The sequence below is a fragment of the Pelodiscus sinensis genome, chromosome 2 (genome assembly GCF_052426305.1).
Source record: "Pelodiscus sinensis isolate ZL-2025 chromosome 2, ASM5242630v1, whole genome shotgun sequence".
In the NCBI taxonomy this organism is placed as follows: domain Eukaryota; kingdom Metazoa; phylum Chordata; order Testudines; family Trionychidae; genus Pelodiscus; species Pelodiscus sinensis.
This window is the reverse complement of record NC_143053.1, coordinates 71,773,320-71,798,053: the sequence shown is the minus strand read 5'-3', so window position 1 is coordinate 71,798,053 and position 24,734 is coordinate 71,773,320. Positions and strand designations below refer to the sequence as shown.

Below are 24,734 nucleotides of genomic sequence, written 5' to 3'. Positions count from 1 at the left end.
TTTCATGAGCCTCATCTTACAGAAGTGACAAATGGTGTCAAAAGTATATGCAGCTAATGTTTTAGTCATTTCTAACTATACAAATACTGCAAAAACCACAAGGAGTCCTGTGGCACCTTAAAAACTAACAAATTTATTTGGGCATAATAACCTTTCATGGGTAAAAATCCAATGTGTCAGACGCAATCTGTTTTTACTCACAAAAGCTTATATGCCCAAATAAATTAGTCTAATGTACCACAGGACTCCTAATTGTTTTTGCAGATAGACTAACATGGCTATCCCTCTGAGACTTATAGAAATACTGTGGCATCTAACTTCCCATAAAGTGGTCGTTTCATTATATACTATGTGTAAGAAAAGAACAAACTGGTTAAGGGATGACTTAATTGTGCTGATAGCTATATGGGAGATAGATTGGTTATAACCAGGGCTCACTGAACTGCAGCGAGCCCCGCTCACCAACCACGCTGTCCAGCAATCTGCGCGTGCACAGATAGTTCTGCGCATGCGCAGATCGCCCGAACCGGCTCTTCCATGGCAGGTAGATTGTATAATTTGTCGAGCCCTGGTTATAACCATATCTGAGATTCTTATTTTCATTTGTATTCTGAACAAAATTTAATGTAAGACTAGACAAGTAACTGATTTCTTTGTCCTGTACAGCACAGAGCACATTGTCTGCACTTGATGAAAGATCAGTAGACCAGAGTTATGCAGTAATTGGTTTTGCATGCTGAAGTGTGTGCTATTGAACAAATAACTAAACTGTCTCCTAGTCATTTCTGGTGTCATGATTGATGATAGCACTCTTGAACGTTAATAAATAACTGAGCCTTTTGAGCCAACAAGTACCCTTCTTCCTTAGCGCTTTTACCTTAAGAAAAAAAAGCTACAAATGATGGGCTTCATCCATCAGATACTACCCAGGGCAATGCTTGCTGCTGTGAATAGTCAAACTGAAATCTATTTTCTGAATCTATTTTCTGCTGGTAAGCACTTCACCCTGGTAGTGTTTGCAGCATTATATCAAGTTTTCTACAGGCTGTTGCCACCCCCACTTATGCTGTAAGAGGAATACTTCTAGATTATGCACAAATTTAGGTGACTAAATTGACTTAAATATATGCAGTTATTTTCAATGGCAGCCCTCACTGTCAGAACTGCACAGCAAAGCTGATGAGTGTGTTGAGTATGATTTAAGAATACCAAAATGTGTCCCAACAAAAACCTGAAGATTCAGGTACTTGCAGCAATAATGTAAATAACATGTTTATTCCACCATGAATTCACCTTTCCTTCACAGCCTTAAAATTTTTTTGTACAACAGTACAACATGGGTTGACCTGATTTGGGGGTATTTTACAGCTGGAACTCTTAACTGTTGCCTTGAGGTTTTCACAGTTTAATAGCAAAACTTAGCTTCCCTTGTGTTTATCATGCTACTTGAGAACCATGGTAGTAGGAAATGGCCTACTTGTTAACACAGTTCAGCTTCTGGTGGAAAGTATTAGCTTGAACTGTTATAGCAATTACTGCCATAGTGGCAAAAAATAATTTTAATCTTAATACACAGTGTTGTCTCCATTTAATGTTTAAAACACTTAGTGCACTAAGAAATCCTAGTCATTTTTCTGATTTAATAATATTGAAAATGAAGTTTGTAAGAACATGTACTTAACACACGCTTACTACAGATTTTACTGATGAAATCACATGCTTATATTAATGCTATGAATGTTTGCAGCTCCTGAAAAGTAAGGCTCCATCTGTTGCATTTACTCTCACCAGTCTGGCTCCAAAGCCTAGGGTAAAGACATGAAGCAAAAGTGATTTAAAATGCTTTTTTTTTATTCTTAGAATTGCTGTAAAAATTGATATAAAATGTTGAGCATGCTCAGTCTTTCCTTCTGTTATCTACAGTATAAAGGGTTTTTGAATCATTTTTACAAAATGTACCATAGCTGCATCAATATGAATAAAATGTAGAAAAAGAACAAAAACTACAATTACAAAAATAAGTTAAGGAGAAAACCACAAAAGTTTAGCTCTTTTTTCCCTTTCTCTCTCTCTCTATATATATATAGATAGATTTTTTTTTTTGCAAGTTTGGCGGTTAAAGACCCAGGCTTAGTCCAATCTTGCTACAACATTCAAAAGAAACTGAAACCCAGCACAATTTCACTGTTCTGTGTCTTCCTCGCTCCCTTGCTGCCGCTTAGGGAGCAGACAGGAGTTGAGAAGCAGCAGCGGGCCCCCCCGAGGCACCGTTCCCGCTGCAGGTAGGCCAGTCCCGTCTCTGCAGCGCCGGCTGCTCTGTGCAGGTCTCTTGAGGTATTGGTAGGATAAGGCAGTGAGTCCCTGGCGCCCCTTGCCCAGGTTACCGGCAGTCGGTGCCCGAGCCAGGCTGCAAGAAGGACGCGCCAGGCAGCTGCTTGAAGAAATGCCTGAGGCTGGACAAGTCCCGGGTCAGCTGCTCGATCTTTTTGTGCAGCTTCTCGTTCTCGGCCGACAGCTCCAGCAACTTCTGCTGCATCTCCTGGTTGCGCCGCTTGGCCTTGTCGCGGCTCTTGCGCACGGCGATGTTGTTGCGCTCCCGGCGCTGCCGGTACTCAGGGCTGAACCTGTCCACCCACTTCTTGCCGCCGCGGTCCCTGCCCGGCGCCCCGGCCACCGGCCCCTGGCCGCAGGAGGAAGACGACGAGGGGGAGCGGGTGCTGCAGCTGGAGGGCGAGCTGCTGCCCGCGGGCTCGGGCGAGGTGGGCGGCGTGGGCTGCCCGCTCAGGTTCATGATGGTCTGGGCGCAGGTGGCGACCTGCGAGGGCAGCAGCGAGGAGGAAAGGTCGCTGTCGCTCCAGTCCGGCTCCTGCTTCAGGGCGACGCGGGGGGCAGAGGAGCCGGGCCGGGGCTCGCCACCCAGCAGGGCGGCGCCGAAGTCCTTGGCGGGGTCGCGGCCCGCGGGCGGCAGGTACTCGCCGTAGTCGCCGCCCCGCTCCGCCTTGTGGTTGCTGTTGAAGAGGTCGGCGAAGAGCTCGTCGTTGCACAGCTCCAGGTTAGGCACGGCCGACATGGAGTCGATGTAGGAGCTGAAGTCGATGGCGCTCTCGTCCTCGTACATGGCCGGGGCGGCGGCGCTCAGCTCGGCCAGGTTGCTGCTGCCGCCGCCCTGCTCCTCGGCGCTCATGCCGCCGCCACCGCCGGGCTTGCAGGAGGGACTCAGCCCGCCGCCCGCCTTAGTGTCGTAGAAGTTGGCCGGCTCCAGGGACCAGTGCCTGTAGCATGCCGGGGAGTCCAGGCTGTACAGGGCGGCGGCGCTCATCGGAGAGCGGGCAGGGGCTCACACGGACACCCGGGCTCGCCGCGGCAGGTGAGTGGCTCCCCCTCAGCGGTCAGGCTGGACTGGAGGCGGCTGCTGCTGGGGCTCACCCTGCCTGGCGCCTTCCCCGCTGGCAGACCCGTGCCCAGCACTCGCGACGACACCCGGGGGTAGCTGGTCTGAACTTAGGAGCTCGCCGCCTGCCCCGATTTTATACAGCCCCGGCCCCGCCTCCTGCCCCAGTGACGGGGAGCCAGTGTTACAGGAATCCCTCGGGCCGGGGGCGGTGTAGCGGGAGGGGCGGAAAGGGCTCTGCCCTGCGCCGCTGCTGGGGGCCGAGCCTCGTAAATCTGCAGCAGCTGCAGTGAGTGGCGGGCTGGGGGGAGTGGGGCTGTTTCCGCCCCCCCCCCCCCGGGAGGCCGGGCCATGCGAGCAGGGAACGCGGCTCCAGCGGTGCCAGTGCTGGGACAGGGCAGGACTGGCTGTTCTCCTTCCCGCCTTCCTGTTTATGGGGCTTTGCGCTGCTGGGTTCCGGGGAAGGGGGAGGGGGCGAGAAGCCGCTTGCTCCGACAGAGGCACGAACGCCGCACGTGGGCTGCAAACGTGCCCCTGGGCAGGCCCGGGGTCGCTGCTAAGACCCAGCGCGGCGCCAAGGAAGCGCGAGCCGGGGCTGAGCGGCGGCGCCGGGGCAGTCAGGGCAGGGGGGCGCCGGGCTGCAGCCTGCGGGGAGATGGCTCAGAGGCGCCGGGGGGAGGGGGGGGGCGGCACCTGATCGTGCTGAGCTCGCGGTTCGTGCGTTGCCGCGCTCGGCCTCGCAGAGGGGACCGGGGAGCGCGCCCGGCTGCTGGGGCCGCACCTCGAGGCGCCCACCCCGGTCCTAGACTCGCGCTCGCGCTGCCAGCCGCGCCTCGGAGCCCGGACAGGTTGAGCGGTGGCGCGCCCGGGGCAGAGGGGTTCGGCTCGTGCTGTGTAACCGTGGGCGGGAGTCGAGCCCGTCCTGGAACTTACTGTCGCGCTCAGCGCCGCGACTCGCCGCCTTGGCGCGCATCGCCCTCTTGTGGCTGCAGCGGGTCTCAGCCAGGCTGCGAGGCGGCTCGCTAGAGAAGTGTGTGCGGTGGGGGGGGGGGGCCTGTCAGCCCCCAGTTCCTAGTTGCGGTCGGTAACACTCCCTCACAGCGTAGGCTCTGCGCACCGTTTTCCTAGAGGTAGGTCGTGAATATCGTGTAACTAGTGACAATGACAAGCGCGCTGCTTTGGGCAATACAGTCATTTCTCTCTCTCGTTCTGAGGAGACTCTGGAGAATGACAACCGTGGTTTGCGCGGTTTTGGTGGCATGGCTTTATCGTTTGCACAGGCTTGTGACCAGCTCGCAGCTGCTGACACTGTAAAAGAACACTCCGAAGAAATAGTTCATTGGGCTTGCCCAGCAAAGAGGGAATGGCTACCGCTTCTTCCCCCTTTACGTGGAATTGACCCGAAAACTCAACTGCTTGCTCTATAACCAAGCATTTATGGACAATGATCTTTCCCAGAAGTGCCAATCCAACCACCAGCATTATCAGCACTAGCTCTCATGACAGGCGCTTGCCTTTATGCCATACTAGTTACGCCACAGTCACTAACTCTCGGGGGGAATCCGATACCAGACACCTCGGGCGCAAAACCCAGTCTACTGAGTTTGCTTGCCTTCTTGAATGCCTCCCTCTACACGTGGATATTTACACTACAGGTTTATAGAACTTTTGCGGTGTGCTTTTAATTAGCTGCTGCCTCCCCTAAATGGAGAATTTGATGATGGCATAGCGAACAAATACTCGCTTGCTCTGAAACAGTTTGACATCCTCCAGGGTAAAAGGAAAAGTTATTTATGAAACTAATTATTGGGCTCAGATTTTTGTGTGTGGAAGCTGATAGAATAGTACTCTTAGCGTGGAGGAAGTCTTCCCATTGATGTACAGTCTTGCCTCTTTAAATGACCACCACGTTGGGGTTTCTGGTGGCTGGAGGATTGCCTACTGGTGTTAGCTTGCTTGACATTTTGATAGATAAAACTTTTCACCTTTTGACCTGGCAGGCTGTGGAAGTCACTCTGCAGTGTGTAGTGGGAATGGGAAAGTTGTATTTTCTACACTGAGACTTTAGAGAGAAATCTGTGTATTTATAATATAAACATACATACATCCCCCTGAGCATTTCACTCTGTGAATGTCACACTAGTGCCCTCCCGAGGTTTAGGGGAAACCTAGTGCAATTACTAAAAAGGCAAGAACTCAGCGACAGATTAGGACAATCTGTTTTAACTGACAGCATGTTTGCCTGTATGTTTCATAACAAGATGTTCTTTTTACAGCAATAAGGTTGTAAAATGTAGATTTATGGTGTAGATAACTGTGAAACTAAAGTGTCTTCATTTTATTCTTTAAAATCTTTCCCCATTTCTTTCAGTTGCCTATTAAAGTTTAGACGAATATAGTCATAACTTAAAAAATCAGTAATAGATATTGGTAAATGAACAAGTATCCCCGAAACAAAATTAAAGATACGATATGTAGTAAGTATTCTCATCTCTCAAACATTTAAAAAAATAGTCCAATGACTATTTGCAAAAGGAAAAACAAAACTTTGTTAAATGTTTTCTTCTTTTTAGGATAATTAGCTAAATCAATTAATATTCAATATGAATTGCCAAATTTCTCTCTTCATAGCTAGACTAAGTCGGGTCTACATATAGTAGTTTTTGAACAAGTATAACTATTATAATTAATGGTGTGCATTTTGTTTTTATTTTAACCAAAATAGTTACAGCAGTACATTCTACTACTGTGGTTGCAGTTACACAGCTATAACTTTTTCCTTAATGGGAATAAGCTCAAGCACCTTCATACTAGTACAAATGTCCACACTAGGGGGTTGTATTACTTTACACACAAAAATTGTACTGCCTTACTATGCAAGGGTAGTTAGATGAGCTTGTAGACATAGCTTTAGTTTGCTTTCACTGGACCAAATCATGCAGCCCTTAGTTACATAAATAGTTCCACTGAGTTTAACTTTGACATGAATTAGAAGTGCATGATTGAGGTATACTAATATATTGTATTTTTGTAACAAAATATACAATATTTAGATTTAGGTGGCTCAAACAGGTACCTTAACTACAATATAACCTATTTACAATGGAATTATATACAGTTAAAGAGCAGCAATGATCTTTATAATCCAGTGGTCCCCAACCTTTATGGGCTCCCGGGCGCCCGGGGGCGGGGCCACTCACACGCTGGGCGCCCGGGGGCACGCCAGGGCTGGGGCCGCCCTAGCCCCTTGTGCCGTGGGCCCGGGGCTGGCGCCGCCGCCCGAGCTGCGCGCCTGGGGCCGGCACCAGCGCCACGCGCCCGCATGTGCCCCAGGGCTGGGGCCGCCCGAGCGCCACACACCAGGCGAGTGTCGCGTGCCTGGGGCCGGCGCCTCCAGTGCGCCGCGCGCCGGGGGGCGGGGCCAGCCCGGGTTGTCGGCGGGCGCATACAAATGCCCCGGCGGGCGCCATGGCGCCCGCGGGCACCGCGTTGGGGACCACTGTTATAATCTATCTGGACACTGAAGAGACAGACTCTTTTCTGTCCATTCTCATTATTCGTGATTTTGAATACTATTTCCATAAATTCTTTGGTTAATATAATTTTAAACACTTTTGCATATGCTACATGTGAGTGTCTACACTACTATAAGTTTCCTCTTATAACTTAAAGCAAGGTCACGGTTTGGCTATGCCAGGATAATGGGATATGGAATGAGATTGTTTGTTTCATATCAAATGGAAAGGAAGGAGCTGTGATGGCAGCATCAGTTATACTCACACATGACCACAGGAGGACAACAAGGATGGGGACAGGAATCACCACAGGGGGACAGCAAGGACCCCAGCAACTAGACACTGCCACCCTGTACAGCCCCCACAGCCCTGGGCCAGCCATGGAGAGCACTGGTGAGCAGCCTGCAAAGCACTCCACCATCCTGGGTCCACTCTGGGATGTGCTGCTGGGTGGCTGAGCCTGGGAAGAAGCTGGCAGCCACCCCCAGCTTGTGCCCTGAGGCCTCCCTCCTCCCAACCCTCTGCCCTGACTCGTGTATCCTCACCCTCTGCTTTGACTCATATATCCCCTGCCCTTTGCTTTGACTCATATATCCCCTACCCTTCTGGCCTCCTGCCCCTCGCTCCATTTTGCCAAAGGAGCCAAAAATGGTATGGCTCAACTGAGTATTATACAGAGCTCAAACATTTTTACCACAGTCAAAAAGCATGTTCTTCATTACCTCTAGCTCAGTTGTAGGCGTGTACCACCAAATTCAGTATATCGCCAAATTCAATATATATTCAGTATGTCCTCTTATAACAAAGGAAAGTAAAGTAAGAATTTGGCTCTGCCAGGAAAATGGGATGTGCCTGAAATAGGATTGCTTCTCACAAAACCATATGGAAAAGAGACAGAATCATCAGACAGGTGAAAGGGGTTTGCTTGGGGGTTGTTAGCAAAGGCACACTAACAGAACAGAATTGTATTAAATATGGGGCCTGATCTGGAATAGTGGTATAATGTCTTTGTCTTAGAAGAGGGTCCGCCCTGGAATTTGCCTGAGAGGAAAGAGTAACTAAAAAGCCTGAACACCAGTTCTAGTGTCCTGTGGAAGAAACTATTAAGCTTGTGGAAGGCTCAGACATGTTGGACCCCAAAGCTGGCATAATGAAGAAAAGAGTATAGAAGGCATTATGATGAGATCATAGGCAGATAAATGGATTAAACGCAAACCCTTAAAGGACAACAGGTATGAACTTGGACTGGTGGAGATGGGGAAATCAGTGGAAGGACTCAGAGGTGATCTGGTCAGATCTGCAATAATACGATAGACAAGAAAGTGATGTAAGAAGCTACATTTTGCATAGACTGGTGGGGAAGAGTAGTATATGTCAGGGAGTCTGGCAGATTTTGTTAACAAATTGTGAGGTTTATTTTGCATTTTAGATTCATCCAAAGTCAGAAACTCCCAGTTAACATCAAGAAAACCCATCTAATCACTGGTGGATTTTACGGATTCCAATAAAGACAGACTCACTTTCAAATTTAACATGAATATATTGTACAACACAACAGGTGAAACACTACAGTAAATAACAATAAATCAGTACAGAACAACTCCAGCCCCTCTCCCTCTGATATAACTGGAGATAGAAAAGATAACCATAGACTAACAGTGGAATACTGTACGCAGTTAGAGGTCCAATGGAACAGGAACAGATGCTCAGGGCCTTCTACCCTGTGGCTATGGGCAGCCTTAGGGGAGGAACGCTGAGGAGTCCTTAGGCACGTAGACTTCAGCGATGTTAGAGCATATGAGTTGGCAAGGTAAATGAATAGTTCTGTCTTTGCTTAATCCTTGCCTTCGCGATGGAAAACAAAGCTGCTCAGTATTCATGAAGCTGTCCCAGTACTGCAGAGGGCCTTAGCCATGGCAAACAAGCCTCACTTTGTGTAGTTGATGTCCAATGACTTGGGACGCAGGTAGCTACGGACTCATTGTGTTGGGCAGTTGCCACAACTGTGAGTCCAAGCACCCTGATGGTGGCAGTGGGATGAGGTCTTTCTGTAACTTGAGATGGTCCTGATCTTCACCACGGCTCCCAGGTACAACAAGCAACTCTCCTCCACGGTGTGATGAAGAACTGCCAACCCCAATCCTCTCAGGAATCACTGTATTTATGAGTTCAAAGGGAGGAAAACAGCTAGGGTATGTCTACACTGCCACCCTAGTTCGAACTAGGGAGGTAATGTAGTCAACCGGAGTTGCAAATGAAGCCCGGGATTTGAATTTCCCGGGCTTCATTTGCATGTTGCCGGGCGCCGCCATTTTTAAATGTCCGCTAATTTGGACTCTGTGCCCCGCGGCTACACGCTGCACGAACTAGGTAGTTTGGACTAGGCTTCCTATTCCGAACTACCTGTATTCCTCATTCCACGTTCCACAAGGAGTACAGGTAGTTCAGAATAGGAAGCCTAGTCCAAACTACCTAGTTTGTGCCGCGTGTAGCCGTGGGGCACGGAGTCTGAACTAGCAGACATTTAAAAATGGCGGCGCATGGCAACATGCAAATGAAGCCCGGGAAATTCAAATCCCGGGCTTCATTTGCAACTCCGGTTGACTACATTACCACCCTAGTTCGAACTAGGGTAGTAGTGTAGACATACTCCTAGAGTCCCGTGTGTAGAAAGTAGAATGATGTGTGCAAAGTCTACGTGTCTTGTGCAGAACCACAGTGCTGTGTGCAAAGGTGTTTTGACAGCAAAGTCTCTGTCATTCATGACTGGTTCCATTTTGAATTCTATTTCAAAACCCTGCCTCCATTTTACCAACTATGTCTTAACAGAGTGCTCTTTCCGATCTGGATCTGCCCCAGCCCGGAGCCTCTCTCCTCCCAGGTGCCTTTTAGGGAGGGTGACTGGGTGGGACTAATGCTTTCTCCCACCCCCTCCAATTCGTACGGGAACATTGCTGGCTGTTTCCCTTCATCAGGTTGTGATGGGAAAGTGCAGAGTTTGCTGCATTCCTTACTCCGGCTGAGGAGAGTAAAGGGCAGATGAACCTTGACCTGGTCCAGCAGGGAGACATGCACCCCTCTCCTGGCTGTGCCTGCTGGAGCTGCAGCAGCCGTGAACAGTTGCTTCTCACCTGTCTCCAAGCTGCTGCAGTAAGGGAATGCTGGTGTAGCCCTTTCTTCCCGAGACAGTCTGCATACTCATCCTCAGCCCCACCTCAGAGCAATTTTACATTTTCATTTTATTTTCCAAAAAACAAAAATTGAGTTAAGGACCCAAGCAACATTGGGTAAATCCTTCTGTGTATGTATGTATATAATATACAGGGCTCGACAAACCACTGCGAGTAGATTTCAGCTGGTCGCTCCATGTGCCCCATTCATGCATGCGCAGTGCCGGTCTGGCACATGAGTGGTGTGGGGCTGGCGAGTAGCTCTCACTGCAGTTTGTTGAGCCCTGATAATATATATAGTCAAAATTAAATAGTGTCAGCTTATGCACAGTAGCTATTGATACAAAATTTAACTCGCTTACTATTTAAAACTCATTTTTCCTGGCATAATCTATGATGCCATAATTCCATTTGTACTGACCTTTAAAAAGGCCTCTAATGCCTATTTTTAAAAGCATATTCATCAAACAATTTTTTAGCTGACATTGGCCTTGGGCTATTAATCTTGAAAGGGACAGTCTTTGTTCAGTTCAGCATTGTTTTGGCTTTGGTTAGCAAAACCTGTTCTCAGAGCTATGCCACCTTTCACAAAGCTGCCACTACACAATGGGAAGCACCTTCCTATAAAATGAAGAAAGAATCTTTGGCATTGTGAAGAATCCTTTCCATCCATGTTACCGTCAGAGATTGGGCCTAAATAATTTGACAGTTTCTGTTGCGATAGCAGTGGAGCAACACTGCGTTTGAGAACATTTAATATGCTAGTGTTCTAATATGCAGTAGTGACATGTGCACGATCTAGTCTATGCCAAACAGAATGCTGTTTTATAGACTTTTCTCACCTAAATAAATGTTCTCTGCTCTAATTTTGTGGGATTTTCCCCATTGTAGTTGTTCATGGTGTACACCATGAGCTGGATTTGAACCTTGGACCTCTAGAGCTGAGTATAGGCAGCTCTACCTGCTGAGCCCCAGCCTGTGCTGTAGAGGGCTCTTGATCTTAACTGTTGCTGTGTTCTAGGTACCACTTGCATTGCTTAGTAATCACACTAGGGCTGCCTCTAGACTGGTAAGTTTTTCCACAAAAGCAGCTGCTTTTGTGGAAAAACTTGCCAGCTGTCTACACTGACCGCTTGAATTGCTGCAAGAACACTGACGATCTCATGTAAGATTGTCAGTGTTCTTGTGGAAATACTATGCTGCTCCTGTTCGGGCAAAAGCCCTCTTGCGCAAATGCTTTTGCGCAAGAGGGCCAGTGTAGACAACGCGGTATTGTTTTGCGCAAAAAAGCCCCGATGGCGAAAATGGTGATCGGGGCTTTCTTGAACAAAACCGCGTCTAGATTGGCACGGATGCTTTTCTGCAAAAAGTGCTTTTGCGGAAAAGCGTCCATGCCAATCTAGACGCTCTTTTCTGCAAATGCTTTTAACGGAAAAACTTTTCCGTTAAAAGCATTTGCGGAAAATCATGCCAGTCTAGACGTAGCCTAGGTGTGTGGGTTACACTGGCACTATGGCCTCTATTTATAGTGTGCCCTATAAACTTTGGCCTAACTGCCTGGAAGTAATCTAAAAGGTATTAATTAATTAAGTCAGAGGTGGGCAATAATTTTTGGTGGGGGGACTGCTCCAAGATTTCAGAAAATGGATAAGTGCAGCACTTTTCCATGGAGGAGATGTGGGGTCGAAGATGTAGTTTGGGTGCAGAAAGACGCACAGGGTAAGGAACTGGCGATCAGGAGACAGTGTGAGGTCTGAGAGGAAGTTTGGGTGAAGGAGGGTGTTGTGCCCTGGTCAGAGGATAGGAGTGTAGGATCAGGGAGGGGGTATTAGTGCAGGAGAGGATTCTGGCCTGGTGGAGGGGGTGTAAGAGTGGTACAAGGTCTGGAAGGGTGTTGTGACCTGGGGCAAGGAGGTACAGAGGATTTGGCTGGTGATCTGGAGGAAGGAGATAAGGTGTAGGAGAGGGTAGGGTGTCAGAGGCAGGCTCTGGCTGGGAGGCGCTTACCTAAGCATCTCCTGGTCAGCAATCCTGCAGCACACCTAAAGCAGGCTGGGCTCCCTGCCTGCTGCAGCCCCAGACTGCTTGAAAATGCAGGCTGCTCCCTCCATGTGGTTCTCAGGTCTGGGAGGAGAAGCGGCTTGCACTGCCCCAAGCCAATCGCTCAGTTCCTATTGGCTGGTTGTTTCCATCCAGTAGGCGCTGAGGATAGGGTTAGGGCAGGGAGATCGCACAAAGCCTTCCTCTCCCTCCAGAGCAGAGAGGCATGCAGAGAATCCCTGCACTTAGAATGGACAGCTGTGTGCCTGAATGTCACAACAGGGTGTCCATGGGCTGGATCCAGTGGCTTGGCGGGCCAGATTTGGCCTGCAAGAGGCATCTTGCCCCTCCCTGACTTAGGTGCTCTTGTACTTTTCTGCAGATGCACTAAAAGGTCATTCATTACATAGAGGAGTGTATTGAACATAGGATGAAGTCCTTTAGTAAAACACTTGTGAACTAAACTTGATTCTAGAGAGCAGTGTTTCTTTCACACACACTCTTAATGGGCTGGTCCACAGAATAGCTGGAAGGAACCTGCTTTGTGGGTAGTTTGTTTCTGGCAAATGACAAATTATCTTAAAAACCACATTATTCTATAGAAAGCACATCTGTAATTGTCTGTACTTAGTTAACTGTGTCGCTGTTCAGCTAGCATGTCCTTTTTCCCAGAGAAGACTCAGTCATGAAGTGTCCCTGATGAAAGGAAAAGGTATTTTATTTAATATTGACTGGATTTTAACAAAAGCATACCGTGCCACTTTTCAGTCTTACTATAGATCAGGGGCAATCATTTTTGATGGGGAGCCATTCTAAGGCTGCGTCTAGATCGGCATGATTTTCCGGAAATGCTTTTAATGGAAAAGTTTTCTGTTAAAAGCATTTTCGGAACAGAGTGTCTAGATTGGCACAGATGCTGTGCCGCAAAAGCACTTTTTTGTGGAAAAGCGTCCGTGCCAATGTAGACGCGCTTTTCCGCAAAAAAGCCCCGATCGCCATTTTTTGCAATTGGGGCTTTTTTGCAGAAAACAAATCCAAGCTGTCTACACTGGCCCTTTTGCGCAAAAGCTTTGCGCAGATGAGACTTTTGCCTGAATGGGAGCAGCACAGTATTTCCGCAAGAAGCACGGATGTCTTACAGTAGGAAGTCAGTGCTTTTGCGGAAATTCAAGCCGCCAGTGTAGACAGCTGGCAAGTTTTTCCAGAAAAGTGGCTGATTTTTCCGGAAAAACTGGCCAGTCTAGACACAGCCTAAGAATATAGTAAGTGGTCAAGGGCCCCATTCTTTCATGATATTAATGGAGGAGGTGCAAGATCTGGGATGGCATACAGGTGCAGAAAGGAGCTTGTATAAAGGATTAGGGTACCCAGAAGGGTATGGGGAGAGAGTTAGAATGAAGGAGAGGGTTGTGACCTGGGGCAGGGGAGTAGGATCAAAAGCAGGTATAGGTGCTGGAGCGGCGTCTTACATTGAGAAGGGGTATAGGTGGTACAAGATCTGGGAAACGGTATGGGTGCAGGAGTTCAGAGGGTATGGATAATGTGGGGTACGGGGACAGAGGGTCAGGGTGAGCTGGGGTGCCAGAGGCAAGCTCTGGCTGGGTGGTGCTTACATGGGCAGCTCCAAACTAATAACCTCAGGGTTCCTGCCTAACATGCACCAGCATGTATTCAGAGCAGGGGCTGCTGTGAGCCTGGGGGTAGGTGCTGCTTGTCCTGCAGACCATTCAATGGGAGCTACAAGATTGTGCTTGCGGGAGAGGGAGACAGCTTGCGATGTCGCTTCCCTCCCCCAAGGCCTCCAGGGTTCACAGAAATACATGGTCTTACAGCTGACTTTTCTGAGTACTGCATGGGGGGCGGGGCAAGGAGGGAGCCTGATTGAGGCTCCTGCAGGCCGGATCATACAGCTTGTGTGCCGGCTGCAGTCCATGGGTATGCTGACCATATGTCCCATAAAATCCGGGACAGTCGCAACTTTTACTCGCTTGTCCCTATGCCCCCGTAAACACTGAAAATGTCCCAGAAAAAGCTGTGCAGCCTGAAGCGGCTGTGCGCTGCTGTTTCCCCTCCCCCTGCCCGGGAACACGGGGACTTCCTAGACATTTTTTCCACTGCTCTGGATGCAGCCAATAAGAGCAGCAGGAGGCAGTGCCTGACCCTGGCCAGGCAGGTAGTCTGGGAGCACCACGAGCAGCAAGTGAGTGCCTCCCAGACCCCTCCAGAGCAGCCCCTGTCCACAGCAAGCTGGCCTCCCCCTGAGCGAGGCTGCTCTGAACACTGGCACAGTCCCTGCCTGTAGGGCCTCTGGCCCTCTGTGGGGGTGGAGCAGTCCCCTGCCCACAGCAAGTGGGAAGCTGCTCCAGCCCACTCTGTTAATTGGAACTGGTAAGCATAATCTGTTAGGACTAAGGCAGTTGTCCCACGAAGTTGTGGGATCGTTCTGTATGATTCCCAGGCCATGAGTCAAATGGGGGTGAATCTGTTTTGCAAAATAATAGATAGAAAATATAATAATAATAGAGATCGTGGATCTCATCTTGAATTGAGGTTGGATCCCTAGTGCTGCAGTGTCCTGAGACCCTAGGTCTGGGGTCCAGGATTAATGCAATTGCAGTATAATTGCATGGGAGACTCCTATAGTTCCCAAACCCATCCCTATTGGTAGAGGACAGTGGGAGGAATTTTTAGAAGGGTCACGAGACACCTTTTACTTCCAGTCATGTGTGCATCTTGACCCCAGAAGTACTACCCCCAGGGGAGGGGCTTCTTGTGGTAGGTGGGTAGGGCCTCAAGGATTGGGGGGTGGTTAAGTTGTCCCTATTTTTGGCTCAGAAAATATGGTCATATTTTGCCCAACCCTTCTGTAGATACTGGTTTTGCAGCAGAAAGAGAATTCTGATTATTTCATTAGACAAGAGCAAACCTAGACATTGTGAATCTGATCTGATCCTTTTTAAAGTCAGTTTTACCGTTGCTGCAATAGAAGCAGGATATCAGGCTTAGAACAAATGGGAAAATGTCTTTCTGTATTTCAAGTAAGGTACCACCACCTGGCCTGCCAGGGGTCTATAGCTGGGGCTGCTCTAGCCCACCGCGGTTGTCCTCCAGTGGAGTTCACCGCTGGTAAGAGCCAGTTAATCGGTAAGCGTAAGCTCCTGCTTACCGCTATACCATTTAATATTTCAGGTGATTGGACTCTTACTATTCTTTAATGAATGTAAAATCAGCTATGGCACCTGCTTGAAAGCAAGGTAATAAGTCCTAGAAAAAGCAGCACCTTACAACAGGAAGAATTTTTAAGTAAAACAGAAACAGTAAAAACAGTTGCTGTAAAATGAAATAGCTGTATTTCTACACACCATATCTTTCTATTGAAAGTAGAACTGGTAAATATCATGTACATCAAAATGCCACTGACTTCTCCTCCCCTATGTTAACCACTGTATTTTTGCTTAGCTATTTTTTTTAAAGTGTCAAAGTTTCAGAATACATTTCATATGTAAATCTTTTCATAGCAATGGAATGGCTCAGAAGACAGTCCTATACGCTTGGTCATAAAGGTCAGTGATTACAACTTTGAATGAGTTTTAGAGCAATACTATTAGGATAACAATCCTTAGCATATTTAAGATGTGTAAAATAAGTTTGTAGACAGAGTTCTCAATGAATATCATTCCTTCACTAAAGTTGCTTTATCTAATTGTGCAGTGCTTCTGACTAAACCCTTTAGTATAAGGGCAGGCCAATTATTGAAAGGACTTTCACCCTATAACACAGCGTCCAAACAAACTGCCCTGGAACACCTTGCAGGTTTTTTGGGCTCTCCATGAGGTAAATAAGATGCAAATACCTAAAGCAAGGTATTACAACTAATGGCTAAGCATGGTCTACTCTACACATAAAACGTAGGTGTGCCTGGCTATGTCAGTGGGGCTGCTGGAGGCATGAGTGAAAAAATTCACACTCTTGAGAGCCAGAGTTAAATTGACCTGAACGCTCGTGTAGATATCAATAGGTCAATTAAATAATCCTTCGGTCAAAATCTTAGAAGGGAGAATTTAACTACACTGAAGGAAAAAGCCCTCTTGTGTTGCTATAATATCTGTAATATGGACGGCTTAAGTTTGGAAGAGAAAAATATAGTATTGATGTGTATGAGACAAGTGGTGTGTAAAGAACATGAACTTCATCAGCAATAGGAATGGATGCTGGAGTTCATCATGGCGAGAGTGTCTTGCCAGTCTAGACGTAGCCTGTAAGAATAAGTATTATTTTTATCTTTATTCACCCCATACTTGTGACTAATTACTGATAGTCTAGTTATCAAGTTGAAAAAGTCTCCCACTTCCTGTGTACCAAATGCCCTCTTGTTGCCATCTTCTGAAAACTCACTCTATGAAAAACCTACCTTTTTGAGGCTGTCAGCACCTTCCCATATATATGTCTGTTGGGCCACATCTCCACTTGCTGCGCCAGAGATCGATCTTCTGGTATTCAATTTAGCGCAGGGCTACTCAACTTTGGAAGCCCAGGGGGCCACAATGATACTCACACAGCACATGCCAAAGGCCGCAACTTAAATGTGGTTGCATATACATGCAAATAGCTTCTTTCACACTGATGGGCATGAATACAAAGATTAAGGCAAGACTACACAACACATTGGCCCCATTTAAGTCAGTTCTGCTGATATTAATAAAATGCAATATTACCTGATTTCCACCCATGTGATAGCACTTTTAATAAGCAATGACAATCCAGGAATTTAACTACTAACATGCATATCAGCAGAAGACCATTATATTCACTCACTGTTATGGAGCATTTTTCCAGTGGAAGCCATGTTCAAAGGATCCCACCCGCAGGCCAGGTTTTGAGCCCCGCTTAACCTAAGCTGCACCGTGGACCGCAAACTAACAGGCTGCATGTTCAGTAGCCCTGATTTAGCAGGTCTAGTAAGGACCCAATAAATTGAATGCTGAGGGTGAACTCAGTTAGTAGTGGTACTTCTTGATTTTTGAGGAATATGGGAAGACCACAGAAGCATTTGCTCCCATCAGCCTCCCACAATGAAGACAGCTCCAAGCTCTGCTTAAGTTATGTCGAATCCAGCTACATTATTTACGTAGCTGGAGTTGTGTACATCAAGCCAACCTTTGGGTCTAGTATATAGATCTGGCCTTAGACTAAATGCCAGAACAGGGGCTTTGGTTTTTTATGTGCATTTAGATATAGAATTGCAACTTAGTACAGCAGAGAGTTGAAAGAACGAAATGATGGGATGGTTTAACAGACTTTTACAACCAGATAGTGAAAGCTCAGAGGTTTACTTAAGTAACTTGTGTAAAGTTGTGTCTTTCAGCACCTGGGCTATCTTTCACCTACCTCAATGGCTTCCATTACAAACACTTAAAGAGAATTCAGAACTGATATGTACATTTCTTTGGTGTTCTGTTTTTTTTTCTTCCTTGATACATGAGTTATCCTCATTCCTCCCAGTTCCCTTTATCTTGAAACAGTGTGGCTGACTGGGACAATGGTTATGGGTGTTGGCTCTCACTTCAAATCCCACTGCAGATTCCTTTAAGCTGACCCCTTCAGAGAATCTTGGGCAAAGTAAGCATCCAGTTTAAATTCCTTGTGAAAGCTTCAGATCCCCTATGTGAAAAACCTTGTTAAACAGTAAACCTAAATTATTTTATAGGTCAAAGTACTCAAGTACAAAGGGAATGTGCAAAAAGGACAATTTAACACCTCATTGGAGTCTGCCATTTGACTCCTGAACATGATCTCAGCTTTTCATGTGTCTCTTTGCTGTGTTTTATTACTTTAGAATGAGGTAGTCTTTGCAAGACAATCAGTCCTTTCACACAGACAGCCTTAAGTCATGTCTCCTTTATTGATATAGAAGATAAAAAGGAGCAAAATAAATTCAAAAGCATCATACAAAGGTGAGTATAAAAATAGGGTGATTTTCTCAATAAAGTTTTAGTTAGCATATATGGTTTAGTAAGGATGGTAAAATGCCAATAATTTTTAGAAAGGAGGTGGGGGAACCTCCAAGAAATGTTGCTTCTTTGTGCCACTCAGTTTCTAACTCTTTTCAGTTTATACTTTTACCTATTCTTATTTGTTCTTTTTCAGCAGAGGGACTGATGAGCCTTCTGCTCTCAGGTTAAAACCGATGCGAGGGAAAGGAAGTCAGAGTAGAAGCCGCCCTGAGATGACCTCTATAACAACAGCTGTGGGGGAGAGTTTGCAGCTGCAGGTAAGTCAAAAGTGCTTGCTTTTAATTTTTTTAAACGATTTTATACTTGTTCACATTTCCATGATAATCACACATTATTAATGTCAATGAGAAATAAATTCCTGTTAATAACTAGCCTAACATTTTGAAAGACAATAATTGAAACCTACATAATTTCTACTGCACTTTGTTTGACACAGAGGTTACCTATAAAACTGCTTCACAATAGAGGCTCATGTTGCAAACTCCTGTCTTTAGGTCCTTCCCCTTAAATCTCTTTGTAAGCAAGTATTGGGGAACAATAGACTGTTGTCCCAGCTCATTCACAACAAAAATCGCAGTGGAGACACCAGCAATGCCAGTTTTCATGTCTGGTCTCAATACTTAATTTAAACTGCGAAGTTTTCACGTTTTAAGAATCAATGCAAAACAATAAGAAACATCTTTATAGTATACAGTGACAACTTATAAAACATTTAGAATTTGTTGGCAATTATGATCACAATAAAGCCTGTTCTGTTACAGCAACTGATTTATACTTTTACAAAACGAGAGATCATTTTCTAGGCAGTGTTGACATCTAATCTACCTTTGTGTGGATTAAACAATACAGCATGTAAACATCAATTTAAAGGATATGTGGTTATTTTGTTTACGCTTTCTTCTGTTAAATACAATAGCTTACTATCATGGGCCTCAGCCTTCAGCACAGTTACCATACTCCTTTTAAGTTCCAAGTACAGAGACATTTGTTCACAATTGTCATCTCTGGGTAAGTTTTAGCACATTGTCACAATCCATATTCAGTTTGGACTTAACCATGTTGAAAATAAAAGCACAAATGGTTTTCCTATCTATGCTGCTCCCCACTATACAGTAACTTGACTGCAGCGGTTTCACTTAGGAAATAACAAATGGAGTGTTTTCTAACAGCCTTTCTTTCACATCCAGGGCTCCCATCCTTCCCAAACTCTGCCAAGGAGATTGGGGTCGGTAGCTTGATCTAGAAGGCATTTCACTTGGATTTCTTCCGAAAGTCCATCCTCTGGTTCTTTGGCTCGGATGTTGTGATCTCTGCTTCCTCGAGCGACAGCTACATATTCCTTGTAGGCTGGTGATTTCTCATGGCCCAATCGAAGTTCTTCACTGAAAAAAGAAACAAACTCTGACAATCCAGTCCTTTGATTTTTTAATGAGAACTTTAAGGCCTAAATCCTATGACGTAATGAGTATTCTTGACTCAATAGGTATTTAGTATGCTCAGCAAGTCAACATCAGCTCCTTAACCGAGTGATTTCATGTTCTCTCATTGGTGATCATTTACTATGATCATCTTCATCTTAATGTCAAGTCTGCATCTGGGAGCCAGCTTCTTATACTGAGTCCACAGATTTGTATTAATGGGGCTTGCACTAGTGTGCTAAAATAGATGAGTAGACAGTGTTTTGAGAATGCAAATTTGACTCCTAAAACCATTTGTACCCCAGATTCTAAGCGGCAATGTTAAAGCACTGTCAACACAGCTACCTTAGAAGCCACAAGTTTCTGGGCTTAGTTTCAGAGGCTCATTCCCAGACACAGTTCAGCTATACCCAGAATTATTATAAGCCTCTCAACCAAACTGCTATTTGTATTGTACTGTTTCTTCCCTCCCTCACCTGGCCTGTGCTCGTCTGAAAAAAAGGCATCCAGTTACTTTATGCAAAGACTGCCTCAGCAATGGAGGCCAGAGCAGAAATCAGCTCATTCTGTCACACTCAGCAATCTAAAGAAAATCAAACCTTCAGCTGCCACAGTTCTCTTAGGTGATACCAACTGCACTTTCCTAATCAGCCATTTTTTAAACAAGCTTTTCATTCATTGCACCAATTCAAAATGATCTTTAAATAGAAGGGCTCAATTGAATTTTAAACATTAAAATATTGTTATTTCAAGTTTCAACCAATCCTAATTCAGCTGATTACATCTCAGGAGGCTATTGTTAAATTTCTAGGCAATTTAACTAATTCTTTGAAAACTAGCTATAGGTTGAACCTCTAGCCTGGTACCCTTGGGACCTGACACTTCCACTGTTTATTGGGCTTTCAGAAGACAGTGGGGGTAAATTAGAGCTAAACAACACACAGAACAGAGCCAGTACTGGTGGCACGAAATAAACTTTATAGGATCATGGGCAACATGGCCATACCCTTGATAAGTGGACATCTGGCTAACTAAAATCATGCCAGATCACGGATGTTGCTGGACCAGCATGTGCTGAACCTAGAGAGGTTCAACTTGTAGTTTACTTGTATGTCTCCCATACAAGACCTCTGTTTGTATACAGTCCATTCAAATTCAACCACTACCTCCAAAGCTTTATGAAGGGGTGAACGGGGAGATTTTGGCAAATGCAGTAATGTGCCTGAACCACTATTGCTTACTGTTTGAACTTTAGCAACCAAGCTAACAGGCCCAAAATAGGCCTACACAGCATGACCAAGTCAGGGAGGGGGAAGAAGGGGAGTTTGGGTGCCACAGAGAGGGCAGCTTGACCCCGCATCCTTCCTGAGGCCCAAATCTCTAGTGAAATTGCTGAAAACAGGAAGTTTGTCTAAATGCCCCAAGACATATATCTGTCAGGGCCCCCGAGTCTCTGAAAAAGAAAAAATGCATCTGGTGAAAGTGATGATCAGAAGAAAACCTCTTGCCTAACCTTTAAAAACTGCTTGTGTGACAGGTTTTTGAGTGACATGTTATTGTAATACTAATGGATAAATAGGGAAGGAAAGTTTGAGTTGGGGGGGACAATTTTGGGAACATTTGAAGGGACGCCTTGAGGACTCTTTACATCTGGACGCATCTTCATCCCCACCGACAGACGGAAGACTGGCCATGGGAAGCCTGCTTGGTGTCATTCGAGCAGGCTCACTCAACTTCAGTAATTATTGAGGGTGGAGGTGTTCTACTAACCAGTTGCGGATGTGTGTAAGTGCTTGAGACTAAGTAAAGTTTAGCTTTAAATGAAAGCACTCTTGTGTTATCCTGTTTGTACCATCCATCTATCAGTCAGACGACTGTGTCTCCCCTGAATTATTTCCTGATACCACCTCGCAGAGAGTAAAAGTTACCGAGAGGTTTGGGTTGAAAGAACCCCAGGTAACAGGGGAACAGCTTGTGAGGGATAGGAAATAATCAGGATTACATGGTGTGGCCACACATGCTGCAACTATCCTAAATGCTCAAGAGTACAGAAGAAAACTGATCTGGAACAAGGGCACTCTAGAGACACAGGGTAGCTTGTGTAGCAACACGATTCAAACAAATTTTGAACACAAAAACTGCCAAGCAGTGACATGATTAAACTTCTCCCCCTGTCTTCCATTTCTGTCATTAAGTCTGAAGGGAACAAGTCCCTGACTCTTTCAATTGCAATGGTTCATATTAAAGGACTTGAAAATCCAAGAGAGTGACTGTCTTACCATGTGAGTACTGCTGGATTGGAACCTGCCAACTTTCTTTTGGCACAGTTCACTTTCTGCAAGGGATACCAGTTTATTTCAGCTGTGTTTACCTCCTTAGACCATGTGCCCCCTTTTTTCAACTGCTTCAATTCAAAATTCTAATGAAAGAAAAATATATTTCTTCAGTTATCATAAATTGAACAGATAAACTGCTAAACCTCTCCTACATTCTCACAGCCACTAAGGATGTGAACTAATAACTGGTTACCTGGTGAGCATTCCCCTTGCAGGTAATAGTTAACCAGTTCCCTGGGGAGCAGCCCCCACCCATGGCCTGCCACAGAGGGAAGGCTGCTCCAGTCTAGAGTCAATGGAGTGGATGAACAGTGCTAATCTGAACATAGGAAAACACATTTTCTTAAGATCTGCTTGAGTGAAATCTCATAATTTTGCTGCCTCTCAAACTAAGCAGATTCTGTAAATTTACAGGTAATCTGAAAATATTTATACTCAAATTTTTATTTCAGAAACACATTTAAGAAGTATTTTCATAAACAGCACTTTGTATGAAATGCCTGGCATCATGTACATGAAACTAAGCCGTTGCTCTGTTTGTCAAATTGAAAATACTGTGTTTATACTACATTGTGGTGATTCATGCTTGCACCCTAATAATTTGAAGATCTCAAGATCACTCATTCAACACAGGAATGAAACTAAATAACAAATTATAAGTGGATAAAAGTTATCATTCTATCCAGTCCATCTTCATCAGGCATTCTTAAAACTATAAAAGATATTGATAAAATATATTGATGTATTATGTGACATGTTTCAAGAACTTGGCTCCTGCCAGTTTCTGTAAAAGATTATTTCCCAGCTCAATAAAGCTGCTGATAAATATAAAAGGAAAATGTAAAGTATCAGGAAAGATTTAATTATTCTTTTATGAAAAATGATCAAGTAACAAAGAGAAAACTAATCAACTTTAGGCTTTGTACATGAATAGAAAGGCAAAAAGAAAGAACAAGAAAAAAATCTACCTGCCAGTCTAAGGAGGGTTCTTTTACAAACACATCCATAGTGCTGATCAGGAGGTCTGGGTCTGTGCGGTAAGCTCTTAGGGAATGTACCATCACACTATAGATGAGACCAGATTCTTTCAGAGGCAACATCAGATTAATGAACTGGCGAGTTAGACGAAAAGGCATCAACTCTGGCACTTGCAGAAACTACACAAGAACGAGGAGAAAGTGAAACCCATGAATTAAGAAACCTTCAGACTGAAGGATTACAAAGAAAAGTCTTTGGTCTGAGCCTTAAAACACTGTTTGCTACTGAATTGAATCATCAGCTCCCATCTCCTAGTACTCCTTCCTCTATTGATGACGTCATCATATGGACCCACTGGAAGGAGATCCTTGAAGACTTCCATAGAGATTTCAACAATTTCCACCCCACTATCAAACCTGGCCTGGACCTGTCAACACAAGAGAGCCACTTCCTTGTGTACAGTACAAATAAATAATGGCCACATAAACCACTCTGTACTAGAAACCTACTGGCTGCTATTCTTACCTATATGCCTCTAGCTTCCATTCAGAGCATATCACATGATCCATTGTCTACAGACAAGCCTTAAGATACAACTGTATTTGCTCCACAGACTCCATCTGCTCCACAGACAGAAACAAACACCGACAAGATCTTTATCAGGCATTTTTAAAACTTAAATACCCACCTAGAGAAGTGAGAAAACAGATTGACAGAGCCTGAGAAGTATCCAGAAGTTAACTACTTCAAGACAAGCCCAACAAGGAAAACAACAGAACACCACTGGTCATTCACCAACAGCTCTAGCACATCACTGACAATCTACAACCTATTCTGGAAAATGATCCCTTACTCTCACAGGCTTTGGGAGACAGGCCAGTCCTCGGCTACAGACAACCCCCTAGCCTTAAGCAAATCTTTTCCAGCACGCATGCATGACACCTCAGACACACTCACTTAGGAATCTACCCCCATAGCAAACCCCATTGCCAACCCCTGTGACATTCACACACATTTACCTTTCCCCACCTCTAATACCATTAGCTCATAGACATTTACCTCCCCCCCCCCCCGCATCCCCCTTCTGTTCTGAAATTTGATTTGTCCTTTTCATATGTGTTCTCTTTTTTTAAATTGTATCCTTTGGTATATATGGTTGTGACTATTTTCTTCCACTATTTGATCTGAGGAAGTGGGTCTGGCCCATGAAAGCTCATCACCTAATAAACCATCTTGTTAGTCTTTAAAGTGCTACATAGTCCTGTATTTTGTTTCAGCTACTAACACAGCTACATTTCTATCACTATACTTCAGTCTGACACTGTTACCCTGGGCTTGAATGAAGTTATTAACTGGTTGACACATTAGAAAGCCAATCTCCCCCCTGCTTGAACATTCAAATTTTCACATCAAAAACTATAAATGGAACATATTCCACCCATTTAAGTAGCCTCATTAACACGGGTCCTACAATTGACAGGTCCTTCTTTTGCTGTTATATATTTCTTGGTTTCCATTATTTACATCTCATCTCATCTCATGAAGTAGGTTTTACCCACTAAAGCTCGTGTGTCTATATATTTTTATTAGTCTCTTAGGTGCCACAGGACTACTCATTGTTTTTACTGAATTGTAAGCAATATGGAGCCCACTGAAACCATAGTGCTCTTGGGTTAAAAATATGACTATAAATATTTGTCAATAATTTGTGTTTGAACGCATGGGTGAGGAAGGCCTCATTTTCAAAAAGCATCAAATCCTGATATCAATATTACAAAATACTTTACTGCTCACATACTGTTGTAGATTTTATCAAACTGTTAGTTTGTCTGATATTATCTGGAAAAAGATTCTGTTCTAATGATAACAGGA

The 24,734-nt window shown here is 45.2% G+C and overlaps 3 protein-coding genes across 6 annotated transcripts in view; 1 reads left to right on the top strand and 2 right to left on the bottom strand.

The window, feature by feature from the left end:
* Positions 1 to 1,830: 1,830 nt before the first annotated feature.
* Positions 1,831 to 3,529, bottom strand: CEBPD (CCAAT enhancer binding protein delta). Its single transcript, XM_075920731.2, has one exon. The coding sequence runs from the start codon at positions 3,317 to 3,319 to the stop codon at positions 2,381 to 2,383; it is 939 nt and encodes a 312-aa protein (XP_075776846.1). The 5' UTR covers positions 3,320 to 3,529; the 3' UTR covers positions 1,831 to 2,380.
* A 221-nt stretch (positions 3,530 to 3,750) lies between these two features.
* Positions 3,751 to 24,734, top strand: part of LOC149525289 (uncharacterized) — a 39,516-nt gene continuing 18,532 nt past the window's right edge. For 2 of the 4 annotated variants that reach the window (XM_089776268.1, XM_089776267.1), the window contains exon 1: positions 18,270 to 18,387. In XM_089776268.1, the coding sequence (XP_089632394.1) occupies positions 18,304 to 18,387 (84 nt within the window). In that variant the 5' untranslated portion in view covers positions 18,270 to 18,303. Of the gene's footprint in view, positions 4,522 to 15,685; positions 18,071 to 18,263; positions 21,375 to 24,734 lie in introns of those variants that run through there. The other 2 variants (XR_016348769.1, XR_016348770.1) reach the window with 2 other exon arrangements.
* PRKDC (protein kinase, DNA-activated, catalytic subunit) overlaps positions 17,999 to 24,734 on the bottom strand; it is a 195,215-nt gene continuing 188,479 nt past the window's right edge. The window contains exons 84-86 of the mRNA XM_089776265.1: positions 22,853 to 23,041; positions 21,828 to 21,967; positions 17,999 to 19,512 (exon numbers count right to left, since the gene is read on the bottom strand). Coding sequence (XP_089632391.1) covers positions 19,308 to 19,512; positions 21,828 to 21,967; positions 22,853 to 23,041 — 534 coding nt within the window. The 3' untranslated portion in view covers positions 17,999 to 19,307. The remainder of the gene's footprint in view (positions 19,513 to 21,827; positions 21,968 to 22,852; positions 23,042 to 24,734) is intronic.

Coding starts and splice junctions, on each gene's coding strand:
- CEBPD (XM_075920731.2), bottom strand. CDS start 3,319: ATGAGCGCCGCCGCCCTGTACAGCCTGGACTCCCCGGCATGCTACAGG.